Here is a 26,863-nt window from a genome sequence, read left to right as displayed (position 1 = left end):
AAAATACCCCAGCTGGACTACTACAAACACCAAAACCCAAAACACCTTTGATCACATAAAAAAATAATGATTCAACATCCTTTGAACATAGGATACATCAACAAACACTACTCAAGATCTGGATTTTCCATTTCAGATTAACGCACTTACAGATAGGTGCATACAAACCTTGATAAATAAAACAATACAATCTTTGAGCTTCAAAATTGAGTGATAAAAATTTCTGAACTTAAGAAAAATTGTGCAAAATCAATCCAGACTTTTTTGCGGTAAGAAATTCTTAAGAGGAAATTAAATCATCTAAAGGAAAGAAAATAATAGTCAAAACTAAATATTGAACTTGTCCGAGATGATAATAACACTGCTTTACAGATAGTGATTTATCAAATAAAAAATAATCAAAATAAATGTCTACCTTATCCACCCCTAGAACACTTATAGACAAATGAATCATGGCAAACAGCCAAGGGTCTTAAACATACTTCCAGTACTTCAAGTATCAGTAGTATTAATTGTGATAAAAGAAAAAATCTCCAAAACACCCTTGGAGAACAAGATTATTTAAAAACCATTCCAAACCAGATGATTAAGGAATAAATTAGTAATAATGTCAGTCAGTAATGGAAAATCTTATTAAGAGTAAAACTAATTTGAATGTTTGTTCTTATGTGAAGAGGAGTGGGACTAAATTCAACTAAGTCACTCAAAAGATTAAAAGGTTGTGTGAAGATCTAACAAACATTGCCGTTTTGTTTTAACAGAAGCAAATAACATGAGTCTAAAAATAAAAATAAAATAATTTTGAGTCTATTAGTATCAAACATTTAACAGATGGCATCCATTAACTGATCAGAAATAGGAAAAACACCAAACTTATATTGGCCACAGTTCTATACAAACACAACACTCCAAACTTTGACTTGAAGATAACTAGAGCTGATTTGGAAATTCAGAGGACTGTAGACAAAACATCACAATGTGCAACTTCTTCATCTTTTGCCTTGATTTTTTTACTTCCCATGGCCTACATCTCAACAAAAAAGGCAAGTTAAATATTGTCACAACTTTAGAAAATAAGCTTCAAAGGACAACACTGAAGAAACAGCATTGGTATCATAATTTACTATCAGTGCCCACAAAAAAGCTATTAATGTAGTAGAGGCTCAAATAAACAGCACAATAGCACAGATGAAGGAAGACCAAACATGAGGACTGCAGACATCAGCCAGGAGGCTGTAATCTTCAGGCACAACTTTGGGTGGTCTAAGCAAGATGATTATGTAGATGGAATATTAACTTGTCAGCTTATTTCTAATGGAGCTCATGTCTACAGTTTGGTGGACTAAGTCTACTGGGGCAAGCCAACACCAAAAGACTACACTGGTAAGTGAATTTAAACGGTCTTAAGTAGGCACTTTTCAACCGAAGTAGGCATCTCGGTCCTACGTAAGTATACGAGTATATATTTTTTTCTTCGTCAGAACAACAAGGCAAACTTTACTATGGTCCTGGAGATATCTTAGACCTGAAATATATGACAAGGACTGGAAATAAACGCTTTTTGACCGAAGTGAGTTTCTGAGACCTGTGTGATCCGAGGTTTGTGTTTTCTTGATCGAGATGACAAGGCAGATTCAGCTGTAACGTTATGTACATAATTAATTAGAACCAGAAAAGCTCCATGTGCCAAACATGATATAATAATTAAATTAAACTCTGATGCTATTTACTATGAACTTAAATAATATCTACCTGATGTATGCCTACTTACGTTGTAACATTTTTATAGAACTCCAATCATATTACATCATAATTGCTTTTACTAAGTAATATAAGGGCTTAGGTACTAAAGATTGCGTGCGAAGCCGCGGGTAACAGCTAGTATAGTAATATTTGTTTATGTTTATCTGAAATGTATCTGATTTCAAAGTTTATTAAAACATCTTTAGATAATTTACTTAGCAGTTTTATTTTATAACATTACTAATTTTGACTTCTCAAATAAAAAACCATAAATAAAATAATACATGAAGCCATTTATTATGTCATAGTAACTACAGTACATCTGAACCAATGCTCTCTTTCTTGACCTCTACCAGTCGTCTCGTAATTTCTTACCACTGTTGGAATGGACAAGGTGAAAAGAATGAATGAAGAAATTCAGCTTTTAGCAATTTATTATTTATTTGCAAATTTTTCCAGCTCTGTATCATATCTTTGTGTACATTGGCTTGCTATTCATCATAAAAAGTACTAAAAATATAAAACATAATCTTGTTACAAGTTTATATGGTATTTTTACCATTCATAAGGTAAAATTCACAGAAAAAAATTATAGGCAACACACTGAGAAAAGGATTGGTTTTTTTCTTTTGTAAAGTATTGAGCTATAATAATTATTGTAGTTTTTTGTCAAAAATGTAAAGGGAGTGATCGTGCAGCCTTTAATTTTTACTTACTAATTGCTCTAACTACAGTATATCCAAAATTCAGTATGACCTTTGGGTGGATATATATATATATATATATATATATGTATATATAATGAATTTTTTAGATTCCTATGTAAGTCTGTACAATTTATATAATTTTTTTTATTCACCAACCTGTGTAATTACATTAAGATGTAACCATATTTTTCATCAGTCAAGTATTTCTACAACCAACTTTCCTTGATTAAGTCTGCTACCTTTTCACCAATCATAATAACCGCCGCATTGGTATTGCCGCTGACAACTGAAGGCATGATGGAAGCGTCCGCTACTCGCAGCTGTCTCACACCTCTCACCTGCAGTTGGGGGTTGACTACCGCAGTGGGGTCTTTTTCAGATCCCATTTTGCATGTGGACGTCTGATGCCAGCAGGTCGATGTGAGATGTCTTAATGCACACTTCCTAAATTCTCTTGATGATAAAGGATGAACTGTACAAGCAGGTGGAGCTATCTCATGGAACTGTGTGTCTAGTTCCTCATTGCTTTTGTTGAGGAAAATTTTGAAATGAACTCAGTTGTGCGCAAAAGTGTTTCAAAATCATCATCGTTTGATAGGAATCCTGTTATGATTTTGTGGTTTGTCAGTGGGATCTGTAGATGACAGCAATATCTTACCTGTGCTGGCCGGTCTAAGCAATGTTGGTAGTAACAGTACAATGTATCTCTTAGAATTGATTTCATGATACTGCTTACTTATTTCTTCCCTAAGACCCAAACGATCTAAAATTAAAGCAAGTGATTTTACATCATTAACTTCAAAGTTACCATGTTGTATCTGCATATCCGGAAAATCAATTTTGTTTTCAAGTGTATTTATAAAAGTTGAGTACCCCAACATACCTATACTTGATAATTTGCTGTTACTTGTTTTCAGAAAGTCATACATATGATCAGTAATTGACTTGATTTCTCTTGTGTAATTAAAAGACAACACAAGTCCTACCATTATCATGTGATCATGTAGTTTCTCACCTACAGGCAAATCTTGGATCACCTCAATGCCCAACTCTTCTAAGTGTTTTCTGGGTCCAATTCCTGATAACATTAGAAGCTGTGGAGAGTTTATAGCACCAGCAGAAATAATGACTTCTTTTCTTGCTCTGACTTGGATCTCTTTACCTTGTTTATCCAAAAAATGTCACCCCATGTGCTGTCTTAGTAGTTTTACCCATAATTAGCTTGGTCACTAAAGAGTTTTTAGAAATTTTCAGATTTGTTCTGTCCTTAATTGGACTTAAAAAAGCTTTAGCAGTACTGCAACGTTTTTCCATTAATAATTGTTCCTTGTACTTTTGCAAACCCAGTTTGGGATTCTCCATTTACATCCATATTAGTATCATATCCAAGTTCTTTCATTCCTTCCGCAAATCCACTAATTAAACCATCTAATCCATAATCATTAAATGAATCTACTGTTAAAAATCCATTTTCTCCATGGTAATTTTGATAATTTGAAGTTTGCAGAACCTCTTTTGATTTAATGTTTTCTGATTTTTTGAAATATTTTAGAACATTTTCATAATCCCAGCCTTCATTTCCTGCAGCTGCCCATGAATCAAAATCTCTCCAGTTTCCTCTAACATACATATTCCCATTAATCGCACTTGTGCCTCCAAGCACTTTTCCTCTTGGCATATTACAACTATTGTTTACCATCCCGAGACAGTTATCCTCAGACTGATCTGTTTGGTACTGCCAATCCAACTCAGACTTAGAAAGTGCCATGTAAACACTGGGTATCTCAGTAGTTTTTGTAGGGTTACCACCAGCTTCAAGAAGGAGTATGTTCCACTCTGAGATCTCAGACAAGCGGTTGGCAATGACAGCCCCCGCTGAGCCGGAACCAACAATGATGAAATCAAACTCTTCTCCCTCCTGAGGACTGTAGTGGGGAGGGTAATCTGATGGATTGGCTAAATCATATTCTGCCTTTTTGATAGATGTGTAAATGTCTTTAATCAGAGAACTTCCAAAATCACCAATATCTTGAGAATCTGAGCAAGTATTTTCTTCATGAAGCCAATTAGAGTATGTTTCATGTGTCTCGCCACACTGATCTCTACAACAATAGAAATACAGTTCTTATACAAGTTTTAACTATATTCACTTCACAGTTTTTTGCACAAAACTAGTTTGTAAGTCAGCTTATTTCAAGTGGTTATAATTCTTGTCTAGATAAATAGTAATAATAAAAAGAGACTCAACTGCGATATACTACATCAACAGGTTAACATGTTAATAAATTAATATAAACTATAAATGAACAAGTTAAAAATATATAAATTTAATTAGAAATGTAACAATAAACAGCACACAAACTGAAATAAATCAAACAATTTAACAACTTCTATATGAAAATTCATTAAAAAATAAGATTATCAAAACTAAATAATTCATTTAATGAATAAAAAAGGGTTATTTAAAACTAATTTCAAAATATATCATACAAGAGCGACTTATGATATTTATTTGTTAAAGGTCTGAGGGAATATATATCTTTAAATTTCTATTTGCAGTATTACTTAGTATATGTAGGCCAACCACAGCACTGTCCTTGGATCTAGTTTTGTAATTTTGAACATTAGGATTGAAGATTAACATGGTAGAAGTTTTTAACACATATGTATTTCATTTTCAGTGTGAGTTTAAATTATGGATACGCTGTTTAGTTTTAGATGGATAAAGATTGAGGGATGGAACTCTGGACACCTTTCTAGGAAATAGAGGTGAACTTTTTAGTCACTGTTACAACTTTGCCCACTTCCCCAAAATGGGATTTGAGGGGAGGGTGGCTCAAACCTTTTAAATGTAAGGACCCATTAAGTGACACCTCATTTGAAAGTCTTGATAAAAGAAGAACAGTGGGAAGCTCCACTTATCTCCCCACTTGACTACTTTGTGTGGGGTCACATTAAAAACAACGTCTATAAAACGAAACCCCAGTGCATTAATAACCTTAGGTACAGAATATGTACAGGATTGTGGAAATTCAAAACAATCCTGTGTGAATTCATACAGCGTGCCATTTCCAGTTTCTATAATAGGCTTGGACATTGTCAAACTGTCCTGGGACAGCAGTTTAAAAAGATATAAAAGCGCAGGTTAGTACGTTTTAGCCGTTTTATTGCTTAAAATAACTGTAATTACTAGTGCTACTGTAACTTTACATTTAAACATTTTAAACTGCCCCTCGAAAAGCCCATTTGGGGGAAATGGTTTGCTTCTGTTTCTTGGAGGAAATTAAATGTTGAGTTTAATTTTTCTATCTTTGTCCATTAAAGGTTGAGCAGGATCCACCCATGCTTTTAACTTAATTAATTTCAATGAGCTGCCATTTTGTACTCGGTAGAGATATAAAGCTAGTTTCCACTGTCCTTCATTTATCAAGCCCTTTCAGATGAGGTGTTACTTAATAGGTCTATTCATTTAAAATCTTTGAGCCACCCCCGCCCCAAATAAGTTATAACAGAAAAAAGTAAAATTTACTTCTATTTCCTAAAAAGTATCCCAAGTTCCATTCCTCCATCTTTATCCATCAGAAACTAAATAGTGTATCTATACTTAAACTCACATTGTATATGAAATATGTGTTAAAAACTTCCAATATATATAACACTTCTAAAAACAGATAACACTTAAAAATAGGACAGATTCGGACAGCTATAACTTTCAACCTTGTCTAGAGGGTCTACTAGAGTAAGCAAAATACTTTTTAGTTGTACATTTATTCCAAATGTATTTTAAAATTATAAAAGATTAACATTTACTTTTTTGTATAGAATAGAATAATTTATTGGCCACAAGATATTTCACACAAATACATAGGCAGGTCAAATTTATAATAATTGTACTTCACTAGTTAAAGAAGTCATTGTCAGTCCATTGACTCAATAAAAACTCACTTATTGAATAAAATGCATTATTTAACAAGAAATTGTATAATTTTGATTTAAAAGAACAGTCTTTTAATTTTTTAATTTTCATAGGCAATTTATTCATAAATCTAGATGCAATGTGCAGAGGGTTTTTTTCACTTTTGCTAAGTCTATGTGGAGGTAGATTTATTAAATGGCTATTTCTTGTATTGTATGAGTGGATTTCATTTCTGAGCATAATTCTGTCTTCATTTTTTCTAAGGTACAACAAGCATTGCATTATATACACACAAGGTAGAGTGAGAATCCTTAGCTGTACAAAAATATCCCTACAGTGATCAAGCCTACCAGCTCCGGCAATGATACAGATAGCTTTTTCTGTAATATAAATACCTCTTCAGCATGGGAGGCTCCACACCATACAACAAGACCATAGGTAATATGTGATTGAAAAATACCAAAATAGGTAGTGCGGATCCCGTTCTGGTCCAATTCACCACATAAGCGTTTTAAGGCATAAATGCTTCTGCTAAGTTTAATTTTGAGACCAATTATGTGTTGATGCCAACTTAGTGTTGGATCAAGGGTTAGGCCAAAAAAGTTGGATTTTCTGTGCGTTGTTCTGGTTTTTCTTTAAGGCCAAAAAAGGTTGTCACTGTTTTATTTGTATTTAATACCAATTCATTAGCAGTCAACCAATTTTGAATGAGATTTTGATTTGATTTAGCTTGTGCCAATGCTAGACTGCTACTAGGTTATTTATTTATGATTGTAGTGTCATCAGCATAGAGGACGACATCCGCAGGTACACATTCACTTAAATCATTGATCATAATAATAAAAAGTATGGGGCCAAGCACTGACCCTTGCGGGACACCACAATTCACATCTAGACTGCTTGATTCCTTGTTGTTGCTTACTACATATTGTTTGCGATTCTTCAGGTAACTTTGGAAAATTTTTAAGGCAGAGCCTTCAATTTTATAGTGCTGAAGTTTGTTTACTAACAGCTCGTGAGACACGCAGTCAAAGGCCTTGCTAAGGTCACAAAAGGTGACCGCAGCAAGTTCCTTTTCTTCAAAGCAGCCTAGAATTTGTTCCACCAATTTTATTAAGGCATTGGCTGTAGAAAGACCTTTTCTAAAACCAAATTGTGAACTACAGATTTTAACTTGTTAAACTCCATGTAATGCATAAGCTGTTTGCTGATTATAATTTCTATTACCTTAGATAAGACAGGAACAATTGCAATAGGTCTAAAGTTGTTAAGCTGATCTTTTTTACCCTTTTTAAAAACAGGAATCACCTTAGTAACTTTTAAAATGTTAGGAAATTCACCTTGAGACAGACACTTATTGATAAGAGCAGTAAGAGGAGTGATGTAACAGCAGATGGTATCTTTTACTAGTCTGTTTGAGAAACCAAAATGATCTTTGCTTGACCTATTGGACAACTGTTTAACTACATTTAGTACATCATTTTCAGAGACATCATTAAAACTAAAACAAGTTACAGTCTCAGGAATATCTCTACGAAGTAGAAAATCTAAAGCACAGTGAGTTGTATTTTGACTAGTCAGGGTCTGTTTGATTTCTTTTGTAACATTTACAAAATAATTATTAAATTCATCTGGAGTAAAAACATTATCATCAAACCTATGAGTTCCACTTGAGCCTTTCTTAGACTTATTTACAATATTCCACAATGATTTAGTTTGGTTTTCTGAACACTTTATTTTTAACATATTTGCCTTCTTTTTGGCATCTCTTATTTTGTTCCTATAACATGCTTTAAGCCTATTATAACTGGTTCTAAAGAGATTGCAATTTTGCTGTTCATTTTCATTTTTAGCTAGTGGGTAGAGAAAGTCTAGCCTATTCTTTATTTCTCCAAGTCCAGCAGTGTACCAATGTGTACCTCCTGTAGGCCTATTGGGTTTCTTAGTGTTTCCAGAGTTTATTCTAATACGTTTAGTAAAACTTATGTCATAATAATATTTAAAACTATTTACAAAGTTGTTAAAATTCTCATTAATGCCTTCGTCAATAAAAACATCAGACCAGCTTTCCTTACTTAACAGATACTTAAACAGATTGATGGTTTTATCATTAATATCTGGCACATTTTTATAGACTAGACAAGGGTTGCTATTAAAATTTGAAACTAACTCTACATTTTTTAACACAAAAAGTTAACCTAAGTGATCACTAACATGGAAATTTCTTAAGCTAACATTTAACTGATCCCCAAAGGAAGTGAAAACATTGTCCAAACATCAGTGGCGTAACTAGAACAGAGTCGCGCCCCCCCCGCAGCGTACTGAAATGCGCCCCTCCTGTCGGCTCCTAACACCCCCCCCCCCGCCCTTCCTTCCTCCTACTGACCTACACGCATCGTTATAATTATAGCCTACTTCCCCTGGTCTACCTTTATTCTCATGATGTTCACTCTACTTACGGTAAATTGTAATAGAAAACAAACCTTTACTTTTTAAGAGTGGCTTTAAATTTGTGTAAATAGTTGATAGTCCCCGTGCTGTGCAATGTTTAATTTTTATACATTTTGTAAAAAAGATCAAAAAGGAAAAGAAAACTTTTAAAATGAATTATTCATCATAATTATTTATTAATGAAACTATCTCAAACATTAAAAATAAAAATAGAAAAAATTGTAGACATGTTAATTATTTCCATTTATTTAAACCCATCTCCTCTTCTTAAAACTGAAATATTTTTTCAGCTAACATCTTCAAGTTGATCCTACGAGCCCGTTCATGTTCTATGCTCAAGACTCCCAAAGCGCTCAGCCTGGTATTGGTCATAGTGTTTCTCAAATAATTCTTTATGAGCTTGAGTTTTTAGAAAATGACCTGAAAATTTATATAAGTATTAAAAAACTATGTTGTTAACATATATGCCATTTTCAGGTTATAATACAAGTATATAATTAAAGGGTATAATAACTCTTCTTAACACAAAAATTAATTTTAGTTAGTACGGGTTTTTTATGATATTTTGGTGATTACGAACCTTTTCCGCTGACGCTGACGTAAACTGGGCGAGAGTCAAGAACATCATCATCGCTGTGCAGACATCAGGAAGGCTGCTTGACAAAGTCACGTTTTCTATCATTAAATATGAGGCTAAATCCTTAACTTTTTTCAATCCTCTTGTTTTTATTTCATTCCGAAACAATGTTTCTGAAACACACTATTTGTGTCTCCAACCCGTGTGAAACATCTTCCTCATACCTTCTCACAAAACTTCCTGGCTGAAAAAATTAGTTCATCATCACTTTTCTCTGTGAGGTACTTTGGAGTTAAAAAGATGAACTGATCGTTAATCCTGACCATGCTCTCAAAACGTCTGGAGATTTGAGCAATAACTATATCCAAGCTCCTGTAAAATACTTTTACTTTGAATTCTTGCAATGGATTTAGAAAATTCAACATCGTTGGTCAGTTCGTCAAAAAAGTTTTTTACTTTTTTACATCGTTTAGTCGGCAGAGAAGACTCAATATTCCATCCCCTGGCTAGCGTTTCAGCTTCTTTAACAACACCTTCAAACTCATTTCTTGCTCTCTTTAGTTCAGTCATACTCTTTCCAAGAAGGGCTGTAAGCTTCGTCAATTGATACATCCCTCTTTTTGTAGTGTTTTAGATGTAAATATTAATTCTCTCTAAAACCTTACTTTGGAAAGTAAGCATCAATACAAATTGAAAACACGTCATTTGTTTTTTTGAGAGTCCAGTTGCCTCTAAAACCTCTTTATTCTTTTAGAAGTCAGAATAATATTCGTCAAACAGCTTAAGACAGAAACAAAGTTACACTTTATGGCCAGTAAACAATCGTACCTAGATGACCAACGGGTCGGACACAATCTTTTGAGTGTCTTGCTAAGTATAGACCCCCTTTGCTCCATAGAAAAATTTCTCTCTCAAAGCTTGCCATCTTGGCAGGCTTTCCGCCGAAAAACACGTAAATTTGATTGACCAAATCGTAAAATAAAATCATTTCTGTTATGTCAGTAACTGAGTCATTGAGTACCAAATTAAAATTATGCGAGGCACAATGCACGTACTCTGCATTTGGCGACTTTTGCTTTATTCTAGATTGGTATCTTCCAGAATAGTTTCCACTCATTACGGCTGCCACCGTCATAACCCTGGCCTCTACACTTTTCAATTTTTAATGTTGTTTTTTTCTTCTTCCAAAAAATTACAAACCTCGTTAGTAATTTTTTTTTTTCCGAATTTTGGCCTGTAAGAGCTATGAACCCTAAGAATGATTCTTTAATTTCAAGTTTTTCGTAGTTTTGGACTGCCACATGTCCGTATTACTATCGATAGTTTGATCAGTTTTGTTGAGACGTCTTGAGTGGTGTCTAATACCAGAGAGAAGAAAGGAGCTGCTTGGATTTCACTTACAAAAACTTCATCCAGAACATGCTGTGACGCAAACATGATCATTTCATTTTGGATTTTGGGAGACAAATACTTAACTTTGCTTTGATCGTTTTCTAAGTGACTTTTTAGAAGAGGATTCGTATCGTGACAACAAAATCTATAATATTCAAAAAGTTTCCAGAAGTAGTGTCCACTGTTTCAATATTTTCATTCCGATGCCCTCTGAACGCTAAGTGTTACAAGTAGCCATAGTTTATTACTACATCTAAAAGTCTTTTGAGAATCTCACAATACTCAGGTTCATACTTTTGAATAAGTGATTTTGCATCTTGGCTATTTTTTTACGGTACTAATATGCTAAACATGAATTTAAGTGTATACGAGATGTTTCATGTTCTTTAATTTTTTTGCTTAAACCTTGCCAATCATTTATTAGACCTTTACACCAAGCATCTTTAAATTTAGGGTCAGTTTCTGTCAGCGAACAACCAACAAGGTTCACAGTATACGCCATTTAATAAAGGTGAATAACAAAGCCAAAACCGTTCTAGTTTTTGGCCCGTTTTGGCAATTTTGTAATAAAAATCACTGCTAAAAGATCTATTGTTTGTCGAGTCCTTTAGGAAAAGGCCCTGTGGGCCTACATGGTTCAGAATTCAAAATGAAAGTTTTATCTTCTTCTTTTAAGAGGGATACTCTCACTCCGTCATTAGTGTAGAGCCCAATGTCAGTTTTAAAAACACACGTTGTTGACTGATTTCATTAGTATCAAATATGCAAAACACAGTTTTTATCAATGTCTACGGTACAGCTACAGCTATCATTATTTATCTTAACGTCTAGACTCACGTCTGGTTCGTTTTATTTGTGAATTCAGGTGGGGTCTGAGTAGATGTTCCATTTTTCTGTCTCGATGGTAGGTAGGTCAGAACTTATTTCACTACACTCACAAATTAAACCGGAAGTTATTTGTTTCCTTACACTGTCATTGTTTTTACTAAGAGATATGTCAGATTTAAAAAATAGATCAATTTTTTGGTGTTTTTTTTTGCTTTTTCTTCCTCCTCCTCCTTCTTCCGCTTTCGGTATTCTGCACCACTAGGTTTTTTTAGACATTTTTTTGTTTAATTATTGATTTAGTTTTCTAGTACATCGTCCCATAATATAAGTTTCCTGTAAGAGGTGTAGTTTGCAAACACCTTTTTCACCGCCACCACAGTTGTAGGCTACTGAATAAATCACAACTTTCGAAAATGCAGTAAACGTAACGAGTAATGAATATATGACTGAGTGACAAGGAAACCACAGTATACTGTGAAGGAACTACCTAACAATAAATTGGTACTTGGTAGTGTGGAGGGAGGGAGGGGAGTATTCAAGTCGCAACATGAAACAAGGCAGTACACGCACGCACACCCCCACGCTCACACACGGAGTCCTAAAGCGCCTTAAAATACACTTCCGTGGCGGTTCAGCAAATAGTTTGCCTGCTTTAGTTTTGAAGGCGTTTAACTAAAACAAGAAATGATAATAGGCCTACGATATATTCCTCGCTAGCTCATTTATACAAAAAAAATTATAAGGAATTACAATGAAAAATAGTGATATTCAACCTTAAGAAATTTGGTAAAATCGGTATAATTTTTTTTTATTTTTTTTCATTCCTTCGTGTGCGCAGCCCCTTGACACGCCGCGCGCGCCCGACCCCCGCATTGCGGGGTTGCGGGGGTATGTATTACGCCACTGCCAAACATGTGTTGTGTCAAGTGGGGTCAGTTATTGTGATTTTAAGTCCATACATGGAGGATAGGTTAACAACGTTTCTGGCATTCTTGTCCTGGCCTTGAGGCGAAAAGTGAAGGTTGAAGTCTCCGCACACAATTGCGTTTCAACTTTTTTGATTAATATGGCTAACACTTTTTCCATTATATGCATAAAATTGTCATAGTGTCCATTTGGACTTCTGTACACATCAATTAAAACTAAGTTTAGATCTACAAGTTCAATGCAGGCTAGTTCGCAGTCCAGTTCAGTGGATAGGCTAGAACCTAGAATATATGGCTACTCCACCGTGTATCCTTGAGGAGCGGCAGTAACCATAGGCCAATGAAAGGTTACCAATGTATTCATTGAGTTCCTCAGAGGAAAGCCAATGTTCCGATAAACATAGTATATCTAGGTTCAAGTTAATGGCCACTTTTTCAATCAGCGAATGTTTGTTAGAAAGACACTGCACATTTTGAATTAAATTAATGAGAGACACTCTGTACTCACCGAGTTCATCATGGTTTTTCCAGGGGCGAGGCACTTACTAAGTTTAAATTTTGCCCATGGTTGGAAGTAGGCAAAGTTACTGTGTCGGCAGATGGCTTTCTGTTTATGAATTTTGATACATAAAGGTTGTATGGCCAAAACTCAGGAGAATAAATTTCGTTGAAATATTGGGATGGGATACCTACTTTAAACGAAGAGTACAAGTCTGGTCGCTTTGAGTTGAGCTTATCAACAACATATTTTCCATCTTTCTTATTTGTTAAGTACTGTTCAATGTCCTCACTTTTTGTTTCTGGGCTAAAACGAGAAGTAAAAAGGAAAATTGTCTTCTCAATTGTGTTGAGGTTATGTTGGGCAGTGGAATTGCCTGCAATGAACCTCGTTCTTTTTTTGCTTGAGCTTCCATTATTTGTCAGGTTATTTTGGAGTCTTCTTTTCCCATTAGTTGCAATTTCTCTTCGAGTTTTCACTACTTGAAACGGAGGTTCCATTTCCAAGGCTAACGGTGATGTTGAGCGAGAACGGGAACGGGAACGAGAACTCCGATCCGCTGATCGAGATCCAGATCTATTATTTGAAAAGCTGAAACGTTTCATTGTTTGTCCCAGTTCACTTTGATTCGTAGTGGAGTAGTTTTTCCTTATTAAGTGCTGCCTAGCTTTCGGATGACGTAACCTAGGATGGGTACCATTTGTCCTTTGAGGAGGATTTTGGTATTCAGAATGTTCCTGAGCTGGTAAAAATGTCCATTATTATTTCCTACTGAGCTCGTAACTCCCCCAAGTTTCACCGCACTTGAATAAGAACAACTGTCTTTTGTCACCATATCACTAATGGCTTCTGCTTGGTTATCCAAGGCAGCCTTTAACTGGGAGTTTTCCGATTTCAGCATATTGATTTGTTCACTTAGGTCTTTGTAATTTTCAGATATCTGAAAAACCTGGTCACTTAAAATTTGTATGTGTTCAAAACACTGCCTGAAGCTACTATCTTCATCATTTTTTAAAGTCTTACTCACAGTAGTATCAGTCGACTGTCCAGACCGGCACTTATCACATTTCCAGATAATTTTATTTCCTAAGTCACTGATGTACTGATATTCTTCGGTTAGAATATCTACACACGTACTGTGGTACCACAAATAATGGCAGTTTCCTTCACATTGAATCGCTCTACTATTTTTAGAGACATTTTTATCACACACACCACATTTAGTGACACTTCTAGTCGGCGCCATCTTGCCAATCCCTATATAAAACTTTACATTCTTTTTTTTGGAATTTTGGCAAAGTATGATAATTTTTAAACACAAGTACATGCGAAGTACTATTTCACATTTAGTGAACTCATAAGCAGATTATTTTCTTTTCTCCATATTGTATTTGAACACATAAAGCAGCGTTTTGATACATTATTATTTTTTTTATAATCATCCTGTCACTAGGAGTCAGCACCATACATCAATGAATTGCAAGAACCGAGAATAGCATATATAAATAGACTTGGTGGGAAAAAATTACAGGACATTGGTGGTAAAGCTCCTGTCAACTAGGAGCCGGCACATTACAGCAATAATTATTTTGAACATTTCACAGTCAAATTAGTACTGAACACCACTAGAAAACGTCTATAGTATATATTTGAAAAGTCCTATGATGAACAGTTAAAATAGTCATTATTCTTTTGGGATAAAACGGCTATAACCGTCTCTTTTAGAACCACTTTTAGCTACTCCTCAACAGGTTAATAGCCTTTTTGTATTGCTTTTTCAAAACATTCATTTTTTTACGCTGACATCCTTTAAATATTTGATTGGTAAATTTTAAAATAGTAATCCGTTTTAAACAGCATGTTGGGAAGTTCCACCAGTGGAATGTTATAAAGATTATTACTATTAATTAAGTGGTGCTCATCAATAAAAATGGCACAGACTTCAAAATGAAATTATAAACAAAATTTGTTTACATAACATAATCCAGCATCTAGTGAATATTGTTGAAACAAATTCAAAGTGTCTTCTTTTTTAGGAACATTTCAGCAGTATGCACTGACAAAGTGAAAGCCATTTGGAAAGGATGCATGTTTATTTTTTTGTAAGTAACCCAGTGTTAAGAAACACGCACAAATAAATTTGGAAATATATGCAAACATCTCTTCTTTTTAATCCTTTGGTCCGATAATTTTCAATTGTTAGTCCTATACAACAACAATAATACTTTCTTTGTCTCTTTCTGATTACATGTCTCAAATATAGAAATCACAACTCAAACTATGTCAACTTCTCATTGTCTTATCAGGTGAAAAATTGATTGCACTATGATGTTTTAAACACAATCCCAAAGAATGATGAAGCAACCAAGATTTCTACACATAACTCGTATATGGCGGGAAGAATGTGAATGTTAGGTTTAACTCCATTTCACCTTGTGCTTTGTGCAGCGTCTGAAATCTGACTCTATCACAGACTGAGAACACTTCTTCATTTATATTACACTCAAATCAATTTTATTCCTTCAATTAGAATTGTATCATATATGCAAATTATATACTAGTTTGACAGATCTATTAAAAAACTTGTGAGAACTGACTTTTATCTTTAATGCTTTGAATATTAAAAAATACAACACTTATTTTACCTTATCAATTTTATTTCTATCATTTGAGCTTGGTTCCCTTTTATTATTATTTTCTAAGGTACCGGTAGTAATATTTTTCTATCTTTAAATTAAAAGTTGTTTCTGTCAGCTCATTTATCTTTGGCAATTATCATTGTGGATTATGAGAGGCTTGATGTTAGGACCCTATTTGGAGCTTCACAGCCAGGTAATGGCAATATTTGGCAGAAACTCGCGTGTTTCATTGGAGGTACAGGGGTAGGAAGGCTCTACTACAGCATCTGGGTGCTGGAAACTTTAAGTCCTATTGAGCCGGTTAAATCTGATCTAATCTAACATCTGTCTCTATGAATATTTTCAAAACTTTTTGAAGCTAAGGGAGGAGAAGATGAACTGAACAAGCAGTTTGGACAATCTCATTGCATTTATTTTCCAACTATACTCTATATGTTTTCATATTTGGTAAACTTAGATATAAATTAGTACACTTTAAAACTAATTTCAAGTTTTCATTTGCAGATAATACAAATTATTTTTGGTTTCTCTAATAGGTTATGAATATCAAAAAATTTATTTACTCTAATTACAGAATTCTTTAAGCAATACATTCATTGTATAATATATCAACCTCAACTCTGGTTAATATTTTAAATTTCCGGTTCACACTGCATCACAACTTTGCTAACCTAATTATATTATTCAAATATTTTAGCCTTCCTGGTTTAACATCTGTGGACACTTCAATATTCTAGTGTTTCTCTCCACAGTAAAGCCGAAATATTTAAAGAATTTAATTGTATAAGCAAAGTTTTGACACATTATGAACTGGAAAACTTATATGTGCGTTATGACACAAACCAAATAACACTAAGAACTTAACATTAATGGTAAACATTCTTATAATTTATTGTTCCAAACCTTAAATAGTTCATAACCAGATCCCAACAGTACAGTGAAGATTGTGGATTTCATAAGAGTGATGTTAGAAGAATACATTTGTTAAAACAAAGGTTTATACATTCATTTAACGCACTGATAAAGCAAAAAATAATTTTTTCGTTAAAATATTAGAAATTAGAAAATGTTTGAAAAGGTTATCACATCGACTTACAAATATTACTTAGCGTGTAATGACTATATCGCAAATTCACAACAACTATTTAAAACGTGAATGTTGAGTCCAGCTCCATTTTTTCCCCTCCACTTAGTGCAACGTCTGAGATCAGCCGAACTCAACATTCACATTGAATAATTACGCTTCTTACCACACCTTTGTTATTGGTAAAAAAACTTGATTGCTCTGCCGTGCTTTGGTATTATATCTAAAACATCACATTTACTCAATTATACACCTGAGACAGTGATAATACCTCTTCATCTTGATGGCACTTGATTTTATAGTATAAGTGTATAAGTTTGATGTCGAAACAATCAAAAAAGTTTGTTTTGTGCTTCTTTGTAACCGACTTTTTTAATCTCTTCAGACACATAGACATCAGATTCTATGAGGCAAGTCTGTGATAATGTCAGATTTTTACTTCATGAAAAAACTTCATGTATGCTGTAAATATTCACTTTTTGAAGTGTCTTATGAAGATAGTCTTGCAATCAATAAGCCTCACAGAATAAAAAAAGTTTTAAATTTTGGTTGTTGAGAATTTTTAATAAAGTGAATACAATAAGAAAACATTATAAGCTCCATCTTCTACATTACCACTTAGCTTCTTTACTGTCCAACTTGACAGCCCTAGTTACTACGTTATAAGTTACAAGGGCATGGATGGAACTCCTTGTTGCCTTACAGGGCTTTCTTTAGTAAACCTACCTGGTGGTACAGGTGACAATTATACTAATCCATTGGCCTAATGGCCTACTCCAATCCCAACCTTTTCAACCTAGTTTTTCGCATCTACTAAGATGTTTTTAAAACAGTTGTGATTGCATTTTCTATCCAGTGCATATACAATATTCCAGACATGCTTAACAGAAACTCCTAACCCCATCCACCAATCTAACACATCCCGAGCTTCTACATCTTGTTCTTCCTTTGGATGTATGGAATTTATGAGGAATGTGATAATCCCTCCTTGTAAAGTATTTCGGATTTCAGAATTTTTAATTCTTCACTATTCATGGCTTCAAAGGGATTTCAATATTTACAAAAGTTTTTGCATAATTTACAATGCAGTTATGCTTCAACACACACAAAATAAAATTGGAAGTATATGCAAATATCTCTTCTTTTTAATCCTTTTGTATGATAATTTAGTTCTATACAACAACAATAATACTTTCTTTATATCTAACTGATTACATGTCTCAAATATACAAATCACAACTCAAACTATGTCTTCTTGAAAAATTGAGTGCACTATTATGTTTTAGACACAATATCCCACATCCCAATGAATGGTGAAGCAACTAAGATTTCTACACATAACATATTTGGTGGGAAAGGTTGATTCAATGTGAATGTTGAGTTTGACCCAATTTTATCTTGTGCTTCGTGCAGCGTCTAAAATCTGACTTACAGACTGAGAACCCTTCTTCATCTATATAACACTCAAATCAATGTTATTCCTTCATTTAGAACTACATCAATAAATAAGAAACATAAAAACAGATATTTAAGATAAGTCATGAAAATATAATGTTGTATGATAGGAAGTAACATTATTTACAAAACTTATATCAGAAGAAATGCCTACATGGGCCAATTAAACAAAATAAAAAAGTAAATTCAACTAAGTGTGAAAGAGTAATTTTTAATATTAATTAGTAATGAGCCAAATATGATTATTATGTATTATTATATATTATGATTAACTCTACAGTATGGACAGCAAATAGATGATAATGGAATAATATACTCTGAATCCAACACTGGCAGTATAGAAGACCAGCTGTCAGAGCCTATTTAATAGCTCCACTTTTGGTCACTGCTCATATGTGTCGGGTTATTATTTTCCTTGAGTTGGCGATGCCATTTGTCAAATCAAGTGTGGATGTGTCCAATGTAGATCCTCTCATTCATTTAATACCCCCAAGGTTGGTCGTTATATGTACAAAGTCTGGATATGAGTTATGAGAATGACAACCCCCGTTGTCATGTGAAGTAAGTTCAGATGTAGGTTAGGAGGTCAATGTTATGAATCGTCACATGATGGTATCATGTGAACATATTCAAATGAGTGGATTAAATTTAACCGTCCAAATTTGTTAACTTAATAACATGTAGTTTAATTTTAAAACTACCTACATTGTCTTGTGTAAGGTACATATTTAAAGTGTGTGTCAGTCCATCAATCCATATAGACCTAGCTAGCACAATCTCAATATTCTTGCATACACCACCATCAATATATACATTAAATGGGTTTTTTTAAAATTATCCACTCTCTAGTTTACATCAGATTTATTCATGCACAAATCATAGCTACACGTAATTCCATAATTCAGCTGTTTTGAATATTTTCCTAAAGTTACCATCTGTTACAAAATAGAATTCATGTATTGCTGTACACAGTTAACTAAATCACTAATTCACAAATTTTAGTGTATGATTAAATTCAACTTAAACATGAGCTCTTTCACAAGAAGAGCAAAATACATCCTTCCACTATAATGGTTAAGCTCAGGAAGAAGCCAGGCAATTGCCAACTGCCCGCAAGGATGGGGTTGACAAGACAGGAAGTAATTTCTGACCCAAATTACTACGTTTGAATGAATGGTTCATTCATTGGTTCATACTGCTTATAAAGACGTATGAATTTCTTTAGTAGTTATTACAATTAAATAATTAAAATTTACTCTAATACAAAGTTGACTTATCTTCTTTATTAATTATTTCAAATCTTATATGTACTTAGTCGTTTGTCATGAACGATTGTATTTCCCCTTACTAGTCTTGCCACAACTATTAGACAATTTGAATTTGAATTATTAAACTAATCTGTTACACCAGGTGGTGAAGGGAGGGGGAGTTCTGATCAGGTCCATCACGGGACAGGCAAGATCAAAGTCAATATGAAGCAGCCAATTAGTAAAAAAAAAAAAAAAAAAAAAAAAAAAAAAAAAAAAAAAAATGGCGAACGGTGAAGATGAGTTGAGTTGTGGTTCCTGTAAAAGAAAAGTTACCGCGCGAAGTAAAGCGGTTACTTGTTCGGGAAAGTGTGGGAAAATGTATCACACGTCTTGTGTAAACATATCTGACATGGATTACAATAATTTGAAAAGTATTGGTGAAGTGAGCTTGTGGTTATGTGCATCATGCCGGTCCCGGTTAACCTATATGAAATCTGCTTACCGTAAAGATTATGAAAAACCTACCAATGCGGATAAATCAGTTTGTTGCGAGTGTTTTGATTATATTAAGATCTTAACAGATCAAATCTCAGTATTATCCGAAAATTACAAGGAAATGTCCTGTAATATGATCAATATGCGTGACGAGCAAATTGAGGTTAGAACAGTATTAAACTCTCATTCTGATTATATTAGGCGTGTACATGCATATTTACCTCATCAAAATCAGTCTGACTCGTCACTTATTGATAGTGACCAAATTGAAACAAATTTAACATCTATCAACCAAATCCAGACCTCAATAAACAACAGGCCTACCAAGCCTAATATGATAATAATGTAATTAAACCAACCCCTGTTGTTGAAAAGCAAACTTACTCTGAAGTACTTGCACCTCCCAAGGAAACTGCACCAATACCTTCGCAGATTAGTCAAGACAAATCTGCTAAATTTCAACTAGTCTCATCTAGGAGGAAGAAGATGCAAAGTAACCAAGCCCAAAGACAAGTTGGTCTTAACCAAAACAAGCCTAGGCCTAGGCCTACTGCAATAATTATTGGTACCAAATTGACTGCTGACATCCCCACAGTAAGTAGAAATAAATGGCTTTTTATTTCTAGGCTTTCAACTAAAGTAGATGAAAACACACTCTCAAATTACGTGAAATGTAACATAGGATCTGAAGTGGTTATTGAAGGGTGGACGTCTAAATACAACACCTACAAATCCTATAAAATTGGGTTGCCAGAGCACAAAGTTAAAGATGCTCTAAATCCAGAGCATTGGCCTGAAGGAGCTCTGGTAAGAATGTTCTGCCCCCCTCGTAACCCTCAAAGTCAACAGGAGACTAAGACCAACTCTGCGGATATAGATTTTTTAGAAAAAGTTGTGTTCTCTTTAAATCCAACATAAACAACAGTGTGAGATCTGTGTCTCCTATAACTGAGTTTAAAGTCAATTCTGACTCAGGATGTAGAGCTAATCGGAAAATCTTATTTGGCAATATACAATACCTAACAAACAAAGTGCTGGAAATTGAAGCTTTGATGACCACTGAACTGTTCTCAGTCCTTTGTTTTGCAGAACACTGGCTAAATCATGACAACTGTACTCTGTATAATTTTAAGGGATTTAAATTAGCTTCGATTTATTGCAGGCGTCACTCGATTCATGGTGGTGCTGCTGTGTTTGTCTGTGATGCAATAAAATACTGTGTGGTTGATGTTGAGAGGTTCTGTATAGAAATGAACTTTGAAGCCTGTGCTATTAGACTATTTTACCCTAAAACAATCGTAATAGCTATATACAGACCAAGTGGAAGTAACAGTAAAATTTCCTTTGATCAATTGGAGGCTCTACTGGAATATCTGACAAAATTAAATTGTGACCTTGTAATTTGTGCAGATTTTAACATCGAGCTCTACGGAAATTCGAAGGAAACTACTGTGCTGCATAACATTCTTCGCTCTGCTGGTTTGTATTGCACGAACTATGAACCTACTAGAGGCCTAGCATGTATTGATAACATTGCTACCAATTTGACTCCCTCATCTTACCTGACTGAGGTTTTGGATTGGCCTATTTCTGATCATAAGTTCATGAGTATCGAACTTCTTGCACATTCAAATCTGTGTACCAATGATGTACAAAATCAAAAGGTTTTGCCTATTAAACACCGCCCATTACCACTAGGTGCTCTTACAGATCTCAAGCGCTGCCTGGATACACTCGATTGGGTAAGCATGCTATCTGATGTGGACTTAGAAACCTCATATAATAGGTTCCATCAAACTTTTGTCTACTGGTTGGACATTCATTTGCCAGAAAAGAAAATTAAGCCTTCAAAAAAACCGGCTAAAAGAGCTAAGTGGTGTACACCTTAACTGGACAATCTTAAAAACATAGTGATGAGCTTGTTTCGTCGTTCCCAAACAACTGGCCTGGAGAGTGATATAAACTCCTATAAAATTGCCAAGAAACACTACAAAATTGCCCTGTGTCAAGCTAAGAAGAAATTCAACGAGAACTTTATTGCAACTGCTAGCAATAAATGTAAAGCAGCGTGGCAGGTCATCAAAATGGAGTCCGGTGTCTCATCTGCTACACACGCAGCTCCTGATGCAGACAACCTCAATAAGTTCTTCACTGCCGGTGTCGAAGAGGTGAGGAGGAGTATCCAGCCGACAAACACTTCTGCTATTGACCTCATCCAGACTCAAATTCCTGTACCAACCGAGAGTTTCCGATGGAATACAGTCAGCCCTAGTGATATTGTGAGTGTAGTGGCCAGGCTCAAGTCAACCAAAAGTTGCGACATCTACAGTACAATATGTCCGCTGTACAAAAAGTGTCATACATGAAATTGCCGTTCCCTTATCCATGTGTATAAATAATTGTCTCATGGAAAGCAATTTTCCAGCCAAACTTAAAGTATCAAAGGTTGTTCCAATATTTAAGAAGGGTAACAACAATGAATGTGACAGTTATAGACCGATCTCCCTGGTCCCTGTCTTCTCCAAAATTTTTGAAGTAGTTATAAAAAGTCAGGTGAGTACTTTCTTAGAACAAAACAATATTTTTAGCACTAGTCAGTTTGGTTTCAGGCCGGGGAGGTCCACGATCGATGCAGTCGATGAGCTTATATCCTTCATCCATTCTAACCTTGAAGTGGGATTATCCACTGGTGCCGTCTTGTGTGACCTACAGGCAAAGGCCTTTGACTGTGTCGATCGGGACATACTCCTAAAAAAAAAAAAAAAAAACTAGAATTGTATGGTGTGATTGACCGTCAACAAGCTCTTTTCAAGTCATACCTCAGTGAAAGGTACCAAACAGTTTGTCCAAATGGAAAGTTTTCTGAATATTCTGAGGTTAAGTACGGAGTACCACAGGGGTCGGTGCTGGGCCCATTTCTATTCATAGTTATGGTAAACGACTTGGTTTCTTGTGTAAGCTCGAAATCTGTAATGTTTGCTGATGATGCAACTTTTGCCACATCACGCTTATCAATCGCTTCCTTGCAGACATAGACGGATAGTTTACTTATACAGGCGAACGCTCACGCTTGATACAATGTAGGGCTTTCTCACGCCGGTTGGAGCTTGCAAGCGCTTGCCAACAAGGGCTTGTAACCAGCTTTCATTGTGAACACACCCTTATATAAATTGGCGTTCCACTCTCGATCAGTCAAAGATATATTTATAACTCAAAAACTAGGTTACTGGAAACCAACCCCTATAAACTGTTACTTGTGTGCCTTGAATTTAATCGAATTAATTACCTAGGAGACATAATATTAATAAGAAACGTCAAATAAAAACAAAGCTCATCACATATGACTAAAGGTAATTGGTCTCAAAAATCTGACATTTTGTGGAAAAATTGACATTAATCAAGTGCATGGTTATGATTTATGAAAAGTCAATTAAAATCGATCAACCGTTTTAAACCCAAAAAGATTCTGAAAATAAAAAATTAAATATTTTTATTGGTACAAATTTTATAAGATTTCTCCAGGCTTAAAAACTAATTAATCTACTTTAGTTTAATTCAAAATGTTCAGGTGTTTTTTCAGATTACTTTCATCGTAAAATACTGTCCAAATCTTCCCAGATTTACTTTCAGTACAATATCTTGTCAATGATTTGTGATTTACTCGACCGTTAAAGTGTAAGGCATTTGATACACACACACACACACACACACACACACACACACACACACACACACACACACACACACACACACACACACACACACACACACACACACACACACACACACACACACACACACACACACACACACACACACACACACACACACACACACACACACACACACACACACACACACACACACACACACACACACACACACACACACACACACACACACACACACACACACACACACACACACACACACACACACACACACACACACACACACACACACACACACACACACACACACACACACACACACACACACACCATCGTACCTCACGCTGGTCCGGCCTGGAACATGTTGGAAGTTCTGTATAGAGCGTATAATATACTGGACTAAAAACTGTTACTTGTCTATAAAGTTTATTTTATTGTAAAGTAACTTGCCTAGCGTGATCATAACGAACTAAATACTCGAATGAAGGGAAATCTCCCACAATTTTTGGACCAAGTCTTTCTGAGTTTCTCTATAGGGCATACTGTCGAACGTTCAACAAGTGTTTTCTACACAGTATGCTTTGATTATGAGTAGGATATTAACACGCACAGAATCAAATACACTAATGTTACTTTTTATATAGCATAAAAGTTAATTTTGTTTAAATTATTTGTCAAAGTTTGTTATTTTACTTTTTCATTCCCGATGTATAAATGTTGAAAATGGTTCAGCTACATTGTCAGCTATGATGATCGCCTGATTTGAATTCCTAGCAATTATTCACATCATTCGCCCAAATTTGAGTGTTAAATTACTAATTATAGACTTGTAACATTATTTTCTTCCAATTTCCATGTTATATACACCTATTTTATTATTCACTTTCATTCAAAATATGAGAAAAGTTGTAGTTTCCACAGGTGCTTAATACATCCTCACTTAATTACTCTAATCGACAAACGTATCCATTTATAACGCTATTCCGTTGTAAAACTGTCATAGTTTTTTATCATCTCTGAAGAATGTGTCCAATAACGTATATAGAATTAACTGGATCATTCACTACAGATATTTATTTAAAAACTAAGAATATAATTTATTTGAAAATATTGTATAACCTGAAAACACAATAACTACTGTACATCACAACAAATCACTTAACTGAGAAAATTAAAACTGTGAGACCATATGTTTTATTTAAAAGTAATACTCAAACACATAATATCTAATACGTTAATTTGATTTAAGTCCAGTCACTTGAGGTGGACACATTCTTCGTTCAGAACTGTTACCTTGGTAGATAATATCTATTTTATGCAAGAACTGCTGATTGGTTTTGATTTTGATTTGGTCGGTAGCATTCTTTATTTTTTGTAAGTTTACATTGTTTCTGTGCATAACTTTTAAAGAAAATTACGGTGAAAACAAAGAACAAATAAGATTAAGTAGATCAAGCCTGAAGAATATGCAGAGAAAAGTTTACTACATCGTAAAGAACGTTACATTAAATTAAACTAACCGTCAGACACAGAAATTAATGTCAAATCACCGTCAGATAATAATATACAGATGGAAAATATATCACGAAGGAAATGTATACGAGATCTTTTAAAATGTAAATTTAAAACTTCTAATAACCAACCTTGGCAGGGATTGGGACTGCCTGTGCTTAACACAGTTACCGTGCATTCACCACTGTTACCAGAACCAACAGCAATGGTTGCAGTGGAACTGTTATGCGCACCCAGGTTAGAGCATTACATGGTACTAGGGCCAGTCCTTGGACAGGTCGTCACCCTTCTACCATGTAATATTCCCCTCCCTTAATAGGTTGATTATTTTAGATATTTAGCTTACGTCACGTGTGCTGCCATCTACCACAGACAATATGTACTTACTCGACAAGAGAATAATTTAGATCCGTAAATTCTCACTAGACGTATTGTACTTTACCCTATAAATACTTTATAAAAGTGTAATGTTTTCAGATTACATAATTTTTAATTATTATTGTAGTTTAAGTAGATTATGACAAGAAAAACATATTTTTATTTGACATACCGGTTGATATTAAAAGGAAATATATTCTATTCTCGAATGCAATTTAAGTTATATAAATATAGAGGTTGCTTCATATTTTGTTCAATTTTATCTTGAATTACACTCCTAATTGCACCCAATCTTTCAAGTGCACAATGTGCGAAAAATGCCTTGAGCGAAAGACATGTTGATCAAATTTTTCAGTGGAGTCAAAATGTGCTTAAAGCAGCGTTTGAGCAGCCACATAGACTTGCCGTTAATGTCACATGAATGTTTTGGTTTGCATCTCTGTATCAGACGAGACACCTCCTCCTCACTCACTGGAGACAGTGCCATGGAAGAGACCGGTCCCACGAATGACACTTGGTTGGAGCATTTGAAAGATGGATCGGATAACGCAACCGACGAAAAAAAAGCGTTGAATTCACCTGCTACTTTTAATGGATCTGTAATTAATTCATTCTGTATTAAGAGTTTTGGAATTTTATATTGTTTTGATTCATTGGGCTGTGTCGTTAAATTTTTTATGATGCTCCAAGCAGTTTTGGAAAAATTTTCAAAATTTGATAGCTTCTTTTCGATTTCACGTGCTTTTGCTGTTTTTATTGCTTTTCGATAATTGGTCTTGAAATTTCTATAAAAAGCTTTGAATTGTTCGTTTTTTGTTTGCACGTAGATGGAATTGTAAAATTTCAAACGTTCACGTAATTTCAAAATATCTTGAGTCATCCACGAATTAGATTTTGTCTTTTTTCGCTCTCTAAAGTGTTTAAACGGGCAAGCTATGTTCAAAAGAAAAACAAAACGTTCGTGGAACGCGGAAAAAGCTTTATCGACATTTTCAATTTGATCTATAAACGTCCATGACTCATTTTTTAAAAATGAATTCATAAGGGCGATGTTTTCCGAACTCAAGTCCCTTTTCATTTTGGCTGAATGAGTTATAATTTTGGGCCTGAAATTATTAATTATGGTCTCCTGAGCATAGTGGTCAGATATGGCTACATCCAGTACAGAGATTGTGGCGTTTGGAATATTTGTGATGACGTTGTCGATGGCTGTGCTCGATGTGGTGGTCACTCGTGTTGGCGTGTTTACTGACCAGATTATAGCAAAAGAATTAAGAATATCACGTAGCCGCTGGGTTAAGGGGTTAGTGTGGTCCAAAACGTCGATATTGAAATCGCCA

At 34.7% G+C, this 26,863-nt stretch overlaps 1 protein-coding gene across 1 annotated transcript; it reads right to left on the bottom strand.

Annotated features, from left to right (window-relative positions):
• Positions 1-3,034: 3,034 nt before the first annotated feature.
• LOC124372314 (glucose dehydrogenase [FAD, quinone]-like) lies at positions 3,035-13,644 on the bottom strand. The gene is given in 4 exon segments (XM_046830695.1): positions 3,035-3,622; positions 3,624-3,758; positions 3,760-4,574; positions 13,230-13,644. Coding segments are annotated over 4 exon segments (1,953 nt in total).
• Positions 13,645-26,863: the final 13,219 nt, after the last annotated feature.

The sequence above is a fragment of the Homalodisca vitripennis genome, unplaced genomic scaffold, assembly GCF_021130785.1.
Source record: "Homalodisca vitripennis isolate AUS2020 unplaced genomic scaffold, UT_GWSS_2.1 ScUCBcl_2769;HRSCAF=7852, whole genome shotgun sequence".
Lineage (NCBI taxonomy): Eukaryota > Metazoa > Arthropoda > Insecta > Hemiptera > Cicadellidae > Homalodisca > Homalodisca vitripennis.
The sequence above is the reverse complement of the archived record's forward strand: the minus strand, read 5'-3'. Positions and strand labels throughout refer to the sequence as shown.